Source organism: Equus asinus, chromosome 24 (assembly GCF_041296235.1).
Source record: "Equus asinus isolate D_3611 breed Donkey chromosome 24, EquAss-T2T_v2, whole genome shotgun sequence".
Classification (NCBI taxonomy): Eukaryota; Metazoa; Chordata; class Mammalia; order Perissodactyla; family Equidae; genus Equus; species Equus asinus.
The window spans coordinates 64,568,648-64,589,018 of NC_091813.1; the positions used below are offsets into that span (position 1 = coordinate 64,568,648).

The window sequence follows — 20,371 nt, forward strand, 5'->3', positions numbered from 1 at the left end:
AGGGCAGAAATAGGTTTAGCAACTATTCTGACTTGTCAAATGGTCTCAGAGAGTGGGCTGGTTTTGGGTGGGGATGTGATAGGCAGATGTAAGTATCTTTGCAGATGTTCAATGGATAGCCCTGCTTAAAGGTGGACTGCCACAGTTTTTGTAATGTTTTTCTTTCTTTTTCTCCCCAAAGCCCCCCAGTACATAGTTGTATATTCTAGCTCTGCTATGTATGATGCCACCTCAGCAAGGCTTGATGAGTGGTGCTAGGTCCAAGCCCAGGAACCAAACCTGTGAAACCCTGGGCTGCCAAAGTGGAGCGTGCGAACTTAACCACTTGGCCACGGGGCCGGCCGCAGTGTTTGTAATCTTGATGACTAGAAGTATTTGGAGACCAGAAGCAGACATTGGCTTAAAATGCAGAATTCGTTTCCTGTCTCAGGAACCAGAGAATCTTTGGGGCAAATGGGTCTTCATTTTTGAGGGAAAATAAGTAGAACAACAACTATAATTAGCCACTCAGATATACTGTCATCTTTTGTTCTCTGTTATTCCCAGAAAAATCCTGAAGTCACCAGATATACAAATGTAGACAGTAAGTGTCATGCTTTGGGAGTGTAAATGGTAGCATCACGTTAAATGGGCCTGCATCAGGAGACCGTTTGCACTGGGAGCCACGATGGAGGGGGAAGGGAGAGGTTGATGGGGCTGGGAACCTGACCTCCTGCTGTTGAGACGGTTCATTCGGCTGACAGGGTGGGGTTTGAGAGGGGCTTGCACAGATGATGAGCGGAAATGGACACACGAAAGCTCCAATATTTCTTTTTGTGTTTTATTATTTTTTTAATTGCAGTAACATAGGATTATAACAATATATAGCTTTCAGACGTACATTGTAATATATTTCGAATTCTGTGTAAATTAAATTACTTCTTGTAAAACATTGGGTCTCTCTTTCCATATTCATCTCTGTGTGAGTATAATTTTTTTCCGAACCGTCTGAGAATACATTGAATACATCATGGCCCTTTAGCCCTACATATTTCACTAATTTAGCGTCATACTACACTTTGACCAACTGCCATTTTGTCGACTGACCCAGGAATATATTCTATTCCAGGATCACATAGTTCTTTTAGTTGTTTTGCCCTTTAGTCTCATTTCGTCAGTCTTTTAAGACACAGACATTTTTGAAGAATATAGTCTTCCCTTCTCCCACTGTTTGAAAACATAGTGTTTCTCAACTTGGCTTTGTCCGACCTTTCTTCATGATGAGACCCCGTTTATGCCTTCCTGACTGGACCACTATCCACATCATCTTGTGCGCTTCTCAGGGTACCTACTTAGAGGAACCTTTGGCCAGCGGCTGCTGAGGGTGATGTTAATTGTGATCCCCTGGTGAGGTCTTGTTTGATTTCTCCACTCTAGAGCTCCTAGTTTTTCTTTTGCAATTAATAAGCAATCTCTGGGAGATGATGCTTTAAACCACACAAATACCCGGTTATCATCAAAATTCCCCTCCTTTCCCACTAGATTTAGCATCAATTGATGATTCTTGCCTGAATCAATATTAATGTGATGTTTCCAAAATTATGATGTTCCAACTCTAGCACTCTGTCCATGTGTATCAGTCTGCCCTTGGGATTCTACTGGAAGGAAGAGCCCTCCTTTATCTGTCTGTTTGTCTATCTATCACATATTTATCTACCTACCTATGATCTATCATCTATCTATCTATCGATCGATCTATCTTGGTATCATCTTCCATCTATCAATATCTATCATTAATATGGCCTCATGAATTCCCTTTCTTTTCAATGGCTTATAATTTTTCACTCTCCCTAATTATTCTGGCACTCAAATTGCCCCTAATTTGACCAATGCGAATCCGCTCATGTTGGCAACAATGTTCTTATGAAATGCTCCAAAATTTTTTTAATCTCTTCCTTCATTTCTGATATAAAAATATGTTCCAGTTTCTTTCTGTACCTTCCCTGTCCCATCGCCTGGATGAACCATTTCTTTGTGAAGCCCTAGACCCTTTACTGGTAAAAAGCATTAAGCACCAAGGTGTCGGTCTCAGGGGTGCTCATTACCGACAAGTGTCTTTGCTTCTCGGGAAGGGCACGTTTTTAGACATCCATAAGACTGAAGGCTGCTCTTTTAGGGCCAGAGTATGAAGACCCGAGGAAGGGGTCACTCTCCTTTTGACAACAGCAGCATTACTTGGGCACCAGTGGAGTGGGGAGTTCTAAAGCTTGAGGAGACAGCATCCTTTACATAGACACTCAGACTCTCAGGTGGGGCACCATCTTCGGTGGCAATGGTGCAATTCCTTTAGCCAGCTTGAGAGTAACACAAAAGATGTGGTGGAATTATGAGGAGAGCTGGGGCAGAAGAAGAAAGTATGAGCAGGTATCAAACAGTGATTTTATTGGGGAGACTGATGTGTGAGCACATGGATGCTCCCATCTGGGACATTCCAGGAGTAACTGGGAGACATTTACAAAGAGGAGACTTAAGTTTATGCCATCCAACCAGGGAGGGCTTAAGGAAGTATAAACTGGGAAGTAAAATAAAAAATGAATTGATTTAAAACTTGCAGAATAGTGAAGCTTGCAAATACCACAGGTGTATACACACACCCCACACATACACAAACCTTTAAAATTCATAGACTAGGGAAGACTATTACCTGGAGAGTACAGACATATCAATAAAGGATTTCCACGTGCACCCACAAGCTTTTTCTAGGATCCTGCACTTTCAACAGAGGCCAGATGTGTGGTATGCGATAAATGGCAATAAAAGTAGTCCAGTCTGTAGTCGAAAGATTAAGATTTAGGTCCAAGGTTGCATCTTTTTCATACTTAAATGAAGTAAAGATTAATTATTCACTATTCTTTGGTGAACTCTGTGAACCATCTTAAGATTGTATGCCTCAGTATAAAAAAAAACCTCAAGCACCTACAGAAGCCAATTTGATCCCTGTTTGAACCTTGGATGACTTGGCAGGAATCATTTCCTTCCAGAAACGTGGTTACTCGAGAAACTCCCCTCCAGACCATCCCAGGTGTCGCCTACTCCTCTGAGGGAGTTTTAAAACTAGACCATTTTTTAAGGATGGGAAGATAAGGGGCTCGGTGAGTTACTGCTTATTCTAATCCATCTTATTGATTTTAGACAACTCAAACTGGCCGTTAGCATGGAATATACGTACACGCTGATTATATTAGCATCAATTTGACAACAATAGTTCTTCAAATCACCCCAAGCTGTCCAAACCTGGAATGAATATAAAAAGAAAAAACACAAACTCCGAAAAGATCCGCAATATAAGAAATATGCTGCCCAATTAAGTTTCTCAAGCTATTATAAGTAAATGTTTCCTCGGTCTTCACACTCTATACTATAGGGATTTTTGAGGTTATAATTCGAAGGAGATATAATTTATATTTTCCTTCTTGAAAAAACAAGTACAGTTTGTCACTGCTGTCAAAGTAGATACTCAAGGGAGATTACTTGGTACATAAAGCTCAGTCTTAGGTGGCCTAATTAGTTCTCGACTTGGGTGGTTACAGGTGAGGTTTCAGAAGGTAAAGAAACACAAAAAAGGAATTTTCTAACGATTAGCCAATTACATTCTATAACATATATAATGATAATATAAATGATTGGACTAAGTGTATTGCCAGCCATTTATTTGGTACTAAATTTGACTATAATTTTAATGGCTTTCTGCCACAAGTTCCCACTCTAAATATATTAAAAACTTGGGAATCCTTTTTGGAAAGACCAAGGTGTTATAAGTTTATGCCAAAAAATAAAAGGTAGAAAATTTCCTAACTTTCATTTTAACCAGAGATTTTTTTCTCTTCCAGAAACCTTTGAAATTGCCATCTCTTTCTTGTTTTAAATTGCCGCAATAGGGAATTTGAGAATTTTAAAATAATCAGTCAAGAAGGCGATGGCGGACACTTTCTCCCAAGCTGCAGCTGTGGAGCTCTGCTACGAGAACATGAATGGATCCTGTGTGAAGACCCCTTACTCGCCAGGGCCCCGAGCAGTTCTGTACGCCGTCCTCGGTCTGGGGGCCGTGCTGGCCGTGCTGGGAAACTTACTGGTCATTATTGCCATCCTCCACTTCAAACAGCTGCACACACCTACCAACTTCCTGATCGAGTCCCTGGCCTGTGCCGACTTCTTGGTGGGGGTGACAGTGATGCCCTTCAGCGCCGTGAGGTCTGTGGAGAGCTGCTGGTACTTTGGAGAGAGCTACTGTACATTTCACACGTGTTTTGATACTTCCTTCTGCTTTGCTTCTTTGTTTCACTTATGCTGCATCTCTGTCGATAGATACATTGCTGTTACTGAGCCTCTGACCTATCCAGCCAGGTTTACTGTCTCGGTGTCGGGAATATGCATTATTCTCTCTTGGTTCTGTTCGCTCACATACAGCTTTTCTGTCTTTTACATGGGGGCCAATGGAGAAGGCATCGAGGGACTAGTAGCTGCTCTCACCTGTGTAGGGGGCTGTCAGGCTCCACTGAATCAAAACTGGGTGCTCCTGTGTTTCCTTCTCTTCTTTACACCCACTGTTGCCATGGTGCTTATATATGGTAAGATATTTTTGGTGGCTAAACATCAGGCTAGGAAGATAGAAAGTGCAGCCAGCCAAGCTCAGTCGTCCTCCGAGAGTTACAAGGAAAGAGTCGCAAAGAGAGAGAGAAAAGCTGCTAAGACGTTGGGTATTGCTATGGCAGCGTTTCTTGTCTCTTGGCTACCGTACATTATTGATGCCATGATTGATGCTTATATGAACTTTATAACTCCTCTGTATGTTTATGAGATTTTAGTGTGGTGTGTTTATTATAATTCTGCTATGAACCCCTTGATATATGCTTTCTTTTACCCATGGTTTCGGAAGGCAGTAAAACTTATTGTAACTGGCAAAGTCTTAAGGAGTGATTCATCAACAATTAATCTGTTTTCTGAGGAAGCAGATATACATTGAGAAGATTACTGCAGGGATTTCAAAACCAACGTGGAATGAAGGTCAAGCTCAACATTGAGCACTTGGCTCTAGAGGGTCAAGTGTCATCATTTGCCAACTCGGAGGATGTTTGATCTGAAGCATTGGTCATCTACATCTATCTTGGCATTTTTTCAAATTTAGTGAGTGATAAATAAGATTTGCTGATTATTTCCCATTTAGTATTCTTCTATGTTTTTTTGATTCTCTACCTTTTTCTCTGAAATTTCTCCTTGTTTCTTCAAATAATTTTAAGTTTTGTAGTTTCTTCTGTATTTGTTACCAATATTACTTTGTTCAAAATACACAGAGGGGGGAAAAGCTCCTGTGTAACTTGTAAGTTAGATTCTTTGGGGACAAAAATCCTCTTTAAGGTATGTTTTGTTTGAGAGGTAAGCACATGATTATAAATTCTTGCAAATTTTTTTAATCTAAAGGACTTTATAGAGAGCTGTCATGTGGAACTTCCCTCAGCTTATAGATTGGCGAACACTGGCGCTCTTGTGGTTTTGAACACTAGCAATGCTTCCTCTCCATCTCACAGTCACTGTTTCACAAGGAACACGTATGGTGATTACACGGTTACACACTGTGTCTACTTTTGGAGAACATAATTTATTATGGTCAAATGAGCATGTAGACATAAAGATGGCTTCTGTATTCCTTTTTAGTAATTTGAAATAAAATAATAATTTTATAAAAAGGTTAATTCGAATTCACATTTTTTAACTTTTGAATTCTTTCTTTGTACTGTACTGTATTTGGCATTTGAAACATAAAGTCGACTGACTCCAACATAGCCAAGGACTATTTCAAAATAGCAATTACTCAAAGTCGTGTTATACACTCTAGAAATAGTTTCAGTTTTCTCATCTGATGACAGTTCTTACTCACATGAATTTTAATTCATTTTAATTAAAAATATATGTTGAGTGTTTTAAGATAGAGTAAACATTTGAAAAAGATACTAATAATAGGGTGATTTGCCTTCTCAAATCTTTGAAGCATAGCCTTAAATCTCTGTTTAGCTGGCTCATTTTAGACTATTCTATGACAAGCTTGTTTCACAAAATGTAAAGAAGAGGTAAATGGAGTTACATAAATGTTACATGTTACATATTTTATATGTGAACCAGTTTGGAAAGATTTTATTTCCAAAGCTTAAGCTGTTTCATATTTGTACATTAATGCCTTCATTGAGAATATTTAGGAGAAAAAATGTTGAAGATAAAAGAGAATGAAAGGAATCTAAAAGTCTTCGTAGCAGAATGCCTGTTTGTGATTCATGTCAAGGAACAGGTCTGCGAACCACCTTACAAATGTCACAGTCAAGGTCCCTCACTCTCACTCCTGGAGAAGAGCTCAAAGCCTGCGTCCCTTTGACAGTGAGGCAGCAGTGTTGCCATCACAGAAGTGTGTGTTCCTTCCCTCATTCGCAGGTGTGAACTTATGCTGACAATCATAAATAATGAGGAAATCATTCGGGGGACTTAAAAAATATACATACTATTCTGCTACCTTGCACTGTGTAGGGTGTAATCTTTAGATGAATTGACTGCAGAGATGAATCCTGTCCAGAGATGTATGCAAGCTCTCTTTCACATCAGTAAGTGCAGAATGCACTTCACATTTACTCTTTCTTGTTTATTTTTCTATTCTCCTTGCAGTCCTTCATAAAGGAAGCCTTTTGATAAAAAAAAAAACTTGCTTATTTTCCCCAAAACTAACTAGATGATGACTACAGCACCACGCCTCTCTTCTGCATCTCATCTGTTTATACAAATTTTCTGTTAACTCCTTGGCTAGCTGCACACCAAACTGCTGCGTACTTTTTATTTGCTGGTAACTGTTTGTCCACGTTGTTTCAACACCTAGGACAGTGCCGTGCACTTAGTAAATCCCTAAGATAGTTTTTAAGCAAATAAATGAGTAATTCTTCTTTATTTTCACCCATCAAAGAACTGTTAGTCTTTTACATTAAGAAAAGAGAAGCTGCCTTGGGGCCAGGCTGTGGCCTAGTGGTGAAGTTCAGTGGGCTCTGCTTCGGCAGCCTGGGCTCAGCACTGGTGCAGGCCTACACCACTCGTCAGCAGCCATGCTCTGGCAGTGACCCACATATAAAACAGAGGAAGACTGACACAGATGTCAGTTCAGGGTGAACCTTCCTCAGCAAAGAAAAGAAAAGCCTGCCTCATTCTTCATTTGGTTTTCTAAAATAGAAAAGTTCTGATAATCACTGTTTAGGAGAAAATCCAGCTTTAGGCTATGGACAGGGTTTGTCTAACCCAATCACTAAAAAGTGACTTTATATTTAATGAGAAAAAGTGCTGGAACACGTAAACTTTCGTAATATTGAGTCTCTTTACCTGAAGAGAGTGCACATGAGGTGACACCCCAGAGCCTTCCTGCAAGGACTGTAAGTGTCAAGTTGTTTTTGGAAACACGCACCTTCTTTCATCCGCAGAGGCTACACCGTGTCCGAGTCCAGAGTGAGGTCCCAGAGCCAGGCCACCCGGGTTTGAATCCCGTCTCTACCGTTGAATTAGCTTCCACCGTGGTCAAGTCCTTACCCTAGGTCTAGCTCGGCTGCTCACCTGTAACATGAAATGACAGCAGCATTCTCACTGAGGTTCTGTGCAAGACGACAGTGACTCAAAACAGGTTTGTGGGTTTTGGAGCCCAGAGAGCTGATAAATAAACCACCAGATCACAGAAACACTGTTTGCTTCATACTTTGTAAATGTTCGCAGTAGAAGGAAAATTATCAGGATGTTTTGTTTGAGACACTTTCACAACATGCCTTTATCAGGTGGATTCTGTGAAGTCACACCATCTAGCCTTTTATCCAAAAGGGCCACTTGGCTTTGTACACAGAATTGGAAAAACATGTTATTTCATAATTAGAACTTAGAGTTCAGGAAGAGCTGCAGGGTTCTGTGGGAAGAGGCGCTCAGCTGATTCAGAAAGCGACATGAATTCAAAAGTCAATCTCTGCGCTAACCATTTCACAGTACACAGAAGTCAAACCATTGTGCTGTCCGCCTTAGACTTATGCAGTGACGTGTGTCAGTTATTTCTAAATAAACTGGAAAAAAAAGTAAGTCCTTCCTGGAGTGGTAATAACTCTAAGTTTCCGTAAGTGGAAGAGACAGCAGAAATCCAGTTATACAAACTAAAAATTACATATATCTACATAAATAAAAGGACATTTGAATAATCCTGCTTGTGTTACATTCCTATATGTGGATTTTCAGAATTAATGTTTGTTTTTCTTATTGTTACTATTAATTGTAGGAATTATTGATGAGGAAACAAGCTCCGGAGAGACTGCGTGCGCCACATGCTGGGGTTGCATGTTTAGACCCATGTCCGTCTGTCTTCAAAGCCAATGCTGTACTGCCATTGTGGACCAGTCAGAAACCAACAAAATGAAAATGCACGGTCTGTCTTCCCAGGCTGACATAGGAGCTGACACTTATACTTTGTTCACACACACTCACACACACTTACACACACACATTAACAGTTGAAGGGATAAGCACTCAACTGTGTCTAATGGCAAAGGGCAATGTTGCACCAGTTTCTAAGGGCAATTTCAGGCTGAGGACTATAGACCACTTTAAAGATGAGACTATACAAGGCTCCTGTTATGACTTATCTTGGTTAAATTTATGGGGCAGGCAAAATCCGCCTGGGACTCCTCACCTGCCCTGTCTCTACTTTCTCCCCTCTCCTAGGAGCTCCTTGGCATCGCTGGCTGTGGTCAACTTATTTGCGCTGTGTCCTTTCCCACCTTTCCTATGAGCTGATAAACAATAACTATTGGAGGAATGAGTTAAATTGTTCGTAGGGACACATTAACGATAAATCTCATGCATCTCAGAGGGTTTCCCTTTGACTTGGTAGTAAATGAAGGCATTAGAGAAATTTTAGGGGAAATTCCAAAAGAAGTACTTTACAAAAAGAATAAAATACTAATAGTGAACTTTCCAGAAAGCAAGATTTCTTCAGGTGGGATAAGTTCCTAGTGTCATTCAATTAGTACCAGTTAGACAAAACCAAAGGTTCACCTTGTACATCAATTATACTTCAATAAAAAAAATGTTAAAAACACCAAAGTTCCTCCTATTGGGAAGATTTTCCCTCTCCACTCTCATCCAAGGCCAATACTGAGGAAGTTGGTAACGCAACTGCTGCCCATTTTTGGTTTGAACCCACACACAGAGACAGCCTATCTGAAAGTCAGGCTAGAGCTTTTCCTCCTCTTCAGGTTGCTGAAATGTGAGATGGAGGGTGCTGGTGCAACTGTGGTGGGTAACGGGCTCTGGGCTCATGCCCTCTCCCCTGGCTCAGGCTTGGTCCCAGGTGCATCATTTCCATTTTACAATGAATTCTGCTGGACCCACCCAACTTTAAGACTTGGAAAATCCAACAAGACCCACTTCATGATGGGCAGTTAAAGACACATGATCACTTGATGTCACATGTGCAAATTGTCCATCATGACCTGGGCTCAGTAGCACACAAAAGCCATCTTCAAAAGGCGTTTTATCCTCCACTGTGAATCGCATGGCCTTGCTCCAGAATCCTGAGGAGTGAATTGTGTTTCTCCCACCGAAGCCTCCCGTTGTATCTACACTGCATCTTTTTCCTCTTCTGACAGCTCCAGCACCCCAAGGTCACTAAATTTATGGCAATTATACTGCAGCCCAGACCCATTGCAGAGCCTTCTCCTGCTCCAAGCCTCAACAAAGCTGGCAGACTTCTTTGTTACCCAGTAAACGGACCAGAGCAGCATTCCTGAGTGTGGAGTGTGTTGTTTTGGCTCCTGAACAATCTACCAGGTATTGTGCTTCCTTCTTTGCCATACAGGATACAAGATGTCATCAATTGTCTTGGACTGGGATGAGACATCCCTGATTACTTTAATGAAACAGAGGGTCCCTGAGTCTTCCTAGGCCTTATCTCTAAACTTCTAGGAAGCATGTATCTGACCAAGGCTAGGGACTAGGTGTCTAGTGTGCTAGGTACCACTCGCTCATCCTGCTGGATCAATATAAGGCGATCAATGTAATGAATCAGTGTGATCTTCCATAGGATGCCCAGCTGGTCCTGATCCCTTTCTTGAAGGAGGAGGCAAGCAGTATCTTTCTGGATCTGTGCAAAGACGCAGTAAATAATAAGGGTATCATTTTGAAGGTGGTAATAAATCATATCAAGGTAGAGAACAGATTTTGGTTGAGAACATATAAAACTTACTGAAAATGTTGGTCCAAATCTGGGGGGCCATCAGGCTGCCATATGAGGCAGAGTTTCCCCAATGGCATGATAATGTGTTGCAAACGTGGTTACGCTGCCTGCAGACACTGATCCATTCAGCACTCAGGGAAGTCAGTGGGCCCAAGGTGGCCGATGCTGTTTGGCCAGTAGACTCAGGCCACAAGCAGCTTCACCAAGTCTCTTCTGATGTTGGCCAAACTGAGTGGCGTCTACAGTGTGCTGTCTACAGGTGGCAAGTACCATGAACAACACCCAGCACTTTCCCCACTCCCACATCTTACTGAGAAAGGCTAATTTCTTAACCTGTTGTGTGGCTGGCTGAGTGTTTGGATTATTCATCCTTCCATCACGCCCCTAGCTATGTGACTTTGCTGCTCTTCCCACTTGAGGCAAAGGGAGAGCAGGAGTGACGGTGTGCCGGTTCTAAGTCTGGGCCTTAAGAGGCCTTACCATTCCTGCTTGCTCTCTTGGACCTCTGCTGTCACCATGAGGACGCGCTCTGGGAGCCCACTGCTCAAGGCAGCCAGAGACACATGAAGTCTTGCTGCACAGAACCAGACCCCATTCCCCTTCCCCAGCTGCTGCAGCCTGAGGTGCAGTCAGCCCAGCACAACCTCAAGAGGCGTGAGAAAGAAATGCTTCATGTCGTATGCAGTTGAGAATTTGTGGCTGCTTGTTACACGCAACAGGTAATGGGTGAACACTGTTCTGTATTCTTATTACACCAAAGCGAAGAATGGCAGCAGACACAGTTCCGCAGTTGAGGCAGACTTGCCTCAAGACTGTTGCAGTAGAGAGAGGCCAGAACTCAGCCTGTGTCCAACTCCACTGACACAAAGGGCGGGAGGGTTTTTATCCGCTGCAGGGAACAGAGGGAGGGTTTGTAGCCCACCTTTGTTTGCTAACTGGCCTTACCCAAAGGAGAAGGACACTTCCTCACATCTTCATGACAGGAGGCAGTTCTACAACTTGGAATAAGGCAGCTCTGAAGCTAGGCTCCCACCCTTCCACGTTTCAGAGACGGCTCTCTGGTCCTTGAGATAGGCAGGCCTGGGTTGCAAAACTGACAAGAAGTTTTCAAAAGACATATCTCAAAGGGGCAGAGAAAGAACTTCCAAGTTTTCTGAAGTTAATGCTCTCAGAAAAGGGAGCTGAGGGGCCTAGAGTCAGGAGGAAGCCTGTCCATAGTTTAGTCAAGCTGAGGGGATAGTTAAGGCATCTTGGTCGGTTGTAATGAATACATAATGCAAAGCAAAGGTGTCATTTTCACTAAGGTCCTGTATTGACATCCCAGGTCACCTCCAGCTTATCCCGTTGTGAAATGTCTTAGTCATCTCCAGCTGCCACAAAAACTACCATGGACTGGGTGGCTTACAAACAACAGAAATTTGTTGCTCACTGTTCTGGAGGTCGGGAAGACCAAGATCAAGATGCCAGCAGATTTGGGTCTGGCAAGGGGCTACTTCCTGGTTCATAAATGGCTATCTTTCTTTTTTTTTTAAAGATTGGCACCTGAGCTAACATCTGTTGCCAACCTTTTTTTTTTTTTTTTCTTCTTCTTCTTCTTCTCTCCAAAGCTCCCCAGTGCATAGTTGTATATTCCAGTTGTAGGTCCTTCTGGTTGTGCTGTTTGGGACTCCGCCTCAGCATGGCTTGATGAGCAGTGCCATGTCCACGCCCAGGATCCGAACCAGCAAAACCCTGGGCCACCAAAGTGGAGTGTGTGAACTTAACCACTGGGCCATGGGGTCAGCCCCCATAAACAGCTATCTTTTGCTTTGTGCTCACATGGCAGAAGGGCAGGGGACCTCCCAGGGCCTCTTCTATAAGGGCACCAGTCTCATTCATGAGGGCTTCACCCTCAGGATCTAATCACCTTCTAAGGGCCCTGCCTCTAAATACCATCATATTGGAGACTAGGTTACAGAAAAGAAATTTGAGGGGACACAAACATTCAGTGTATTGTAACAGGTCACCATCTGTGATGAAGTGAAAAAGACTGGGGAGCACAGACTCCAACCTAGGAGGGAATAATTCCTTTCCCAGAAGGAAACAACAGGCTCTGGTGTGGAGGTGTCCACACATCCCATAGTGATTCAAAGGCTTACTCTCCTCATCACGTGATGAGGTTGGAGGTTGGGTTTAAATACACGTCTGCCATCAGCAACTGCTGTCTTCTCACTGAACTTGCCACTGGAGCAAACTTCTTTGTTTATGGGCTGACATTTCTGGCCATAATTGAAGCAGGAAGTAGAGTTAAGAGGTGATTTAGAAGGAAGATAGTTTACAATAGAAAAAAGGCAAATAACGTGAAAGATCATCTACTAGCTCCCAACTCAATAAATTTTGTTTATAGCCTTCTATACATTTCGTATTGAATTGAATATTCTAATAGAAAACACAAAAGAAGTAAATACTGCTTCCTATTGCATCATCTACTGTTATCAGTGCCTGAATCACTTGTTGGTGCCCATTAGAGACCCAGATTCCAGACTTCCACCCAGGACCTCTCATCACCATCTGCCGAGAAATAAGCATTTGAGCAGAAGATTTGAACAGAAAGGACACCAAAAGTTGTGCTTGTCTTTGTCAAAGTACTCTATAAAATTATTTCTTCTGGAATATTTCATTCTTCAGTTGTTGATTTTATTGGCTGTATTTTAATGTCATATTATGTCATAGGTTTTAGATTTTTGTTGAGCCTTCTTACTTTGGAATGGGTGGATTTGTTTAGTTTGTATTTCTTTCTCTTTTATCCTCCCCCAACCAAAAACACACATTATGTGCCTGGGAGTTCTGAGCTGTCTCCATCCAGCCCTAAAGATCTCCAGACACAATCACGCTCCACGCTAGTGCTTTGGGTTCCTGCTGTGCTGTCAGATGGGAAATGTCACTGGTCCAGGCCGTTAGCCATGGGCAGCTCAGCTGAGTTCCTGGATGTGAATCCATATCTGTGTCCTTGTTTCCCCCGAGGCTAGCAGCTTTCTAAAAGCCAAAGTCCCAGGTGGAATTGGGACAAAGTCATTTAGTTTCAGCATCCTTGCACGTGTGCTGCGAGGCGAGGAGCCTCACCCCAGCCCCTGGCCTCACGCCGTGAGCTGTGCACGAGTTCCTGTGTGCCGTGAGCACTTTTAGTCCCCTTTACAGGAGTCAAGCCCTGGATTCCAGTGCTGCTTCCGGACCTGGGAGCCTCTAGGTCCTCCTTGTAGCCCTGCTCGCATTTGGCCTTCCTGTCTCTTTCTTCGTGCACAGAGAAGATCATCTCCTTTATGAACTTTGCTCTATCTCCTCCCCATTAATAAATATCCTGCCCTTTCCATGGGTTTGGAGCACAGGCGTTGAGGAAGGAACTAACTGAGCCATCTTGACTGAAAGTCCCAACGAAATCTTCATCTTGTCTGGAAGTAAAGGTGGAAGAGATGAAATGTGTTTTATCCAATTGCATATATTTTCTAATCTTACTGTTTTACTTGAGCAAGATTTTTGGTCTGAAAAGGTAAGAACCTGGAGGTTTTGTTTCCAGTTTGTCTCTCCAGACAAGCGGTGCTCTTCCTTCTAACTTTACAGATCTGCTGGCACCACGATTTGGAGGCAGGCACCTCACAGCAGCAGCAGGAGCAGTGGGACCCCATCCTCCAAGGATCACACTTCAGCAGAAGTAGGTAGATGCCTGTGGTGGGCAGAATAACGGCCCCCCAATGATGTCCACATGCTAATACCCAGAACCTGTGAATCTGTTACCCTCCCTGGCAAAAGGGACTTTGCAGGTGTGGCTCAATTAAGGATCTTGAGATGGGAGAGTAGCCTGGATTACCCAGGTGTGCCCAATGTAATCACAAGGCTCAGTAAAAGCGGAAGAGAGGGGGCAAGCCCCGTGGCCGAGTGGTTAAGTTCGCGCACTCTGCTTCGGCCCAGGGTTTCGCTGGTTCAGATCCTGGGCGCGAACTTGGTGCCGCCCATCAGGTCACGTTGAGGCGGCGTCCCATATGCCACGACTAGAAGGACCTGCAACTAAGATATACAACTATGTACCAGGGGGGATTTTGGGAGATAAAGCAGGAAAAAAAAAAAAAAAGCTGAAGAGGGAGAGGAGAGAGTCAGGGTCAGAGTCAGAGAGCTATGAGGATGCTGTGCTGTGGGTTATACACATGGAGGAAGGGACTGCGAGCTCAGGAATGCAGGCGGCCTCTGGGAGTGGGAAAAGGCAGGAAACAGTCTCCAAAAGAGCCTCCCGAGGGATGGCAGCTGTGTCGCTGCCTTGCTGTGAGTCACTGAGACCCACGCAGTTTCTGACCTCCAGAAGTGTGAGATAATGACTCTGTGCTGCTTTAAGCCACTGTTTGTGGCAATGTGTTACAGCAGCAACAGGAAACTAATACAATGTCATGATCCCAAGGTAGGCCCCTCACCTCTGACTGCGGACACCTCAGTCAGCCGGGGCTCAGCCGTCGAATGACCCCAGAGACCATTACCCACTCAGCAGCACTCAGAGACTTTGCTTTCCTAACACAGGGCAGCTCAAGGCCCTTTGGCTTTAAGAAAGCCTCCCTATTTCTACTCCCTTGAACCTAATCTCCCAGAGCCAAGAGCTGTGCTCATCTGCTTCCCTGCTTGGTGGTAAAACCTTTCCAACCAGAGCTCAGTCTTTCGTCTCATATTCTCCATTGCTTTTCCTTTAGCATTCCAGAATAAAATCATTAATAAACCAAATCAAAACAAAACAAAAAATGGCAACGTGCTCGTTCCCTGATTCCAAGTCTCCCGCTTCATGCTGCATGCCTCTTTTCCTCTTTACAGTTGGCTTATTAAATATCAGTCTTTGCTCATGGTCTCTTCTGCCTTCCCTACCCATTCCCAGTCATTCTCAATCCACTGCAACTGCATTCTCTCTCCAACATCCTGACAGAAGAAGTGCAATCATGCTCATCAGTGATTTAGCTGTTAATGCCAACAAGCAATTCTCAGTTTACTTAACTTGACCCATTGTCAACATCTGACACTCCTGGGATGCCTCCTTCATGAACCTCTTTCATCCCATGGGGCCTGGGGGACCACGCTTTCCTGGTTTTTCCATCTGCGTTTCTGTCTACTCTTCCCTTTGCAGGCATGACTTTGAAGATGGTGCACCTCCAGTTCCTTCTATGTTCACTGTACCCTCTCTATTCCAGTGAACACATACTGAGTGAGCATCTGACCCATTGTAGGCATTCTGGCAGGTGTGCACCAGGCAATCACATTCACTCCTACAGCCTCAAAACACCAGTCACTCAGGATCCCAAATGATTATATCCGGCACAATTTCTTTCCTGAACTGAAAATTTATGGGCTAAACTACCCACTGCAGAGTTCCAGTTCCATGTCCCTCTGACCAACCCTAACCTAACCCATCATCTTTCCTTCCCAAATGTAGTCTTTCTCCCATATACCTTATCTTTCTTGTTGGCAAGCTAAAAACCTGGGAAGCATCCTCGATTCCGGGCTCCATCATGCAGCCCTAAATCTCTACATCCTTTCAGTTTTTAAACTGTGTATTTCATATTTTCAGAAAATAGGGAGGCAAGGCTACTGAGTAAGAGTGTGGTGAAATCATGTTAGCTCTGAGAATTTAGAGAAGAGAAGACTGCATTACCCAGAAGAATCTGGGAGATGATCAACTGAATAACTGTTTTCTTGGCACCTTTCATATCTGTTCTACTTACGTTCCAACGTGTCCAATATGTTTTCAGTATCTTTATCCTAAACGACAGCTCCCATTGCTATTCTGCAGTCCTGAATGTGTTGTGGAGGAAAATGTCTTCATCACTTCTCACGTGCTTTATAGGATCGCAGGTGCCCATTGTCCTCAGACCTTAATTCCTTTCAATAGCGCTCTCTGTTTCTAATTTGCCTCCCTAACTCCCGTTACTATCGCAAGGACTAGGCTGAGACAGGAGACGCTGGCCCTGTCAGAACTGCCTGGCCCTCACCTCCCACACCTTCCCATCTGGCAGATTTGCAGTTAGCTCCGCTTGAATTCCTTTCTGCATCATTTAGTTGCTGTTGCAAAGAGATAATTTAATCTCTGAAATGCAACCGGCAGGGCCCCTGGCTGGACTTGTGACTAGTCCAGCAGCACAGAAGCTGCTCCTGGCGCTTGAGCTTGTAGTTGTAGTCGTGAAACTCTCACTAATTTTATCTTCGAGTCTGTGTTTCGTGTGTGGAGCCTGAAGGGACAGTGGGGCGTGTACGGGGCCTGGAATGTGGAATCCCGGGGCGCGTGATTGGCCTGCATCCCCTCCTCCCCTCCCCGCTGGGATGGACGCTCAGCTGTCTCCACCCCCTGGCACCTTGGGCCCCGTCCAGGTCCCCACTCCCCACCTGGACCTATTTCCGTGGCCGCCTCTCCCCGCAGCATCCGAGGACTGGATTGACACGGGGAGGGTTGCGTCTGGCACTACTCCGCAGTCCAGGGCGAGGGTGGCGGTTGTCACTCCACCACAGGCTGCTGGGGCCACAACAGCTTCAAGGAGCAACTCAGGGGGACCAAGCCTCTCACCCACCCCCAATCCAGGTGCTGAGTGGGTCCCGATGTAGAGGTCGCAACCCCTAGGGCCTCTCCCGTCTGCCTGTGGTTGAGGAGGCCGACCCAGGAGAAGGGCAGATGCCTGCTCAGCTTTCTCACCTGCCACCCGGCCACACATGTCGTCTCAGTGGTTGGCGGAGGGGGATCCTGACGAGGGGTGGGCCAGGCGCGCTGCGGTGCAGGGCCGGGTCTCCAGGCACCTGTGAGGGTCTGCACTTGCCCTCAAACATCTCCCAGCCCGGGGGGTGGGACGTTCCCCCACGAAATCCAACACCAGGCAGGTCAGAGAGACCAAGGAGGGGAGGAAAAAGCTTTAACCCGAGGGCACTTTTTTCCATGTTCTTGAACAAAGATCTCTGCATTTTTATTTGCCCTGCGCCCTGAACATCTTGTAGCCAATCTTGTAAATAGGCAGTAAGTAACATAACTCTCAACCACTGGGCAAGGCTATTTCAGGACAGTGAACTTACAGAAATCTGCTGACTATGAAAATTACAAGTATTTCCACAGAGTAACAGAGCACAGGGAAATAACGTTGTACAACTTATTAATTATAACTATCAAAAGAAAGTTTCCTTGCAGGATTCACACCTCACTCTGTAGGGACTCCTTGTGAGGACTTTATAAGGTGCGAAGTTTATTGGCTGCTTCCTACAACATCCTAGGGGCTACCTTCTCCTTCAACGTGAAGGGGCGTGTCTATTAAAAGGTGACCTTTCAAATATGCCGTTATATTATATGTGATTATCCTTCGTGAGAACAGAAGAGCTTCATGTGTGGAAAGAACCAGGTATTTAAATGAAATTTCTTCCATTGGTGAGATAATGCGAATTCTGGCCTGGTGAAAATTCTTAGTAGATTTGCATGGAGTTAACTATCGATGAGGCTTAGATGTAGTTACAGAAATAATTACATAAATTAAAGACAGAAAGGATAAATTTCTGAGTTTTTGAAATTCTTTAATGTCTCCTTATAATTAAAATGGAAAAAGGACGGACGTGAGGCAATATGTAAAAGCACTTGCTCAAATATGCAGTGTGACTTTTTTTTAATTTTCGGGATTGAAAACTATTGTTCTGACCACAAGGCAGGGCTGAAACACACCACCACCTGCAGACCATGAGCCACAGTCCTTCCCCACCTGGCGCGGTGCAGCTCTGCTACGAGGGCGTGAACGGGTCTTGTATTAAAACTCCCTACTCACCAGGAGCCCGGGTGCTTCTGTACGCATGGTTTGGCTTGGGCGCTGTGCTGGCTGTGTTTGGAAACCTTCTGGTGGTGACTGCCATCCTTCACTTCAAGCAGCTGCACTCTCCCGCCAACTTTCTCCTCGCCTCTCTGGCCTGCGCTGACTTCCTGGTGGGGGTCACTGTGATGCCCTTCAGCATGGTCAGGTCCGTGGAGAGCTGCTGGTACTTTGGAGCCAGATTCTGTGCCCTCCACAGTTGCTGTGATGTGGCATTTTGTTACTCTTCTCTCTTCCACTTGTGCTGCATCTCCATCGACAGGTACATTGCTGTCACTGACCCTCTGGTCTATCCCACAAAGTTCACGGCGTCTGTGTCAGGGATGTGCATCAGCATCTCCTGGATCCTGCCCCTTGTCTACAGCGGTGCTGTGTTCTACACAGGTGTCAGTAACGATGGGATGGAGGAATTAGTAAGTGCCCTCAACTGTATAGGTGGTTGTCAAATTGTTGTAAATCAAGACTGGGTGTTGATAGACTTTCTGTTATTCTTCATACCTACACTTGTCATGATAATTCTTTACAGTAAGATTTTTCTTGTAGCTAAACAAGCTATAAAAATTGAGCACACTGGTGGCAAAGCAGAGTCATCCTCGGAGAGTTATAAAGCCAGAGTGGCCAAGAGAGAGAGAAAAGCAGCTAAAACCCTGGGCATCACAGTGGTAGCATTTCTGATTTCATGGTTACCGTATACAATTGACACGCTTGTTGATGCCTTCATGGGCTTCGTAACCCCTGCCTATATTTATGAGATCTGCTGTTGGGGGGCCTATTATAACTCAGCCGTGAACCCTCTGATTTATGCTTTATTTTATCCTTGGTTTAGGAAAGCCATAAAGGTTATTGTGAGTGGGGAAGTTTTGAAGGATAGCTCATCAACCATTAGTTTATTTTCAGAATAAATGCAAGCACTAAGTGGAGAAAATTAAGGATATTTTCAAAACTACGAATTTATGATGAAATTAGGTATAAGAAATGAACAAAACCTTTCAAAATAGAGAAATATAGTCTTTTTTCAAATTCGCCAAGAACGAACTCCCAAGAATGTGCCTCCATTATAACATTGTGAAGATATTTACTGCACTAAATAATAATTGATAAACTGGTTTCCATGTGTCACCTGTCTCAATGCTCTGTACATGTCCTTAGCACCCACAGTTGTTTCTTCCAGCATCACTGAATTCTGAATCTCATCTCTGGCTGTGAAATCTCAAATTATTTTCCCTTTTATGCTCAACTCCCTTTTGTCGTCAAATGGTCTTTCTCTCCCTGACTTTCCGACGCTGTGTTGGTGTATGAGGCCATCATAACGATGCTCCGCAGACTGCATGGCTTAAACTACAGACATTTATTTTCTCATGATTTTAGAAGTTAAAACTCCAAAATCAAGGTGCCATCAGGGTTGGTTTCTTCTGAGGTCCCCCCTTGTCTTGTGGATGGCTGTCTTCTCTGTGCTCACACGGTGTCTCTGTGTGTTTCTGTGTCGTCATCTCCTCTTCTTATAAGGGCACAGCTCATATGGGATTAGGGCTCAACCTTAAAAACCTCATTTTAGCTTAATTACCCTTTAAGACCTTGTCTCCAAATATCGTCCACTCTGCAGTCCTGGGAGTTAGGACTTCCACATAGGAACCTTGGGGGACACGACTCAGCCCATCACAGACACTGTCCAGATTTGATGACACCACCCAGAGATCTGCCTGTTTGCTGCTCCTCTGTGATTCTTTCTTCCTGTTCCTTTACTGTCTGTACCTTCCAGGAGTTTTTGTGGCAGCAGCTAGGTCTCTCCTGCTTAATGGCTGGGAGCATCTTGGAATGTTCCCCGTGATATTGTGGGACCAGTAATCCAGCCTTGTGATCATGGACCAACTACAGACATTGCCCAGAAGTGAAAAACGTCAAGTGGAAACATTTCCTAGGAAAGGGTGGCACAATGGTCGTTAGCAAATGGGAATTCTGCAAGTGAGAGAATCATCAATTATCACCAGCAGCGGCCATTTCTACTCCAACTTTTCTTACTTGAAATTAGTGGGTAATTCACTTCTCCAATTTTTCTCAGCTGCTTTCTCACCTGAATATAGTGTGTATTTCTCTTTCCCCAAATGTTGTGGGGTCAAAAATTCTATGTTAATACTGCAAAAATTTTTATTAAAAATCATATAAACAATGTATGCTATAATTTTACCTTTTACTCTCTGGAATATTTTATAGTGTTGATTCAATAAGAGTCTTTTTGGAATGCGTATCTAGAGTATTTTGTATA

At 44.0% G+C, this 20,371-nt stretch overlaps 2 protein-coding genes across 2 annotated transcripts; both read left to right on the forward strand.

Annotated features, from left to right (window-relative positions):
- The first annotated feature begins 882 nt into the window (after positions 1-882).
- LOC123279610 (trace amine-associated receptor 9) lies at positions 883-7,655 on the forward strand. Its single transcript, XM_070496374.1, has one exon. The coding sequence runs from the start codon at positions 3,956-3,958 to the stop codon at positions 5,000-5,002; it is 1,047 nt and encodes a 348-aa protein (XP_070352475.1). The 5' UTR covers positions 883-3,955; the 3' UTR covers positions 5,003-7,655.
- Positions 7,656-17,981: 10,326 nt separating this feature from the next.
- Positions 17,982-19,011, forward strand: LOC106823306 (trace amine-associated receptor 8). Its single transcript, XM_014828886.3, has one exon. The coding sequence runs from the start codon at positions 17,982-17,984 to the stop codon at positions 19,008-19,010; it is 1,029 nt and encodes a 342-aa protein (XP_014684372.3). The 3' UTR covers position 19,011.
- Positions 19,012-20,371: the final 1,360 nt, after the last annotated feature.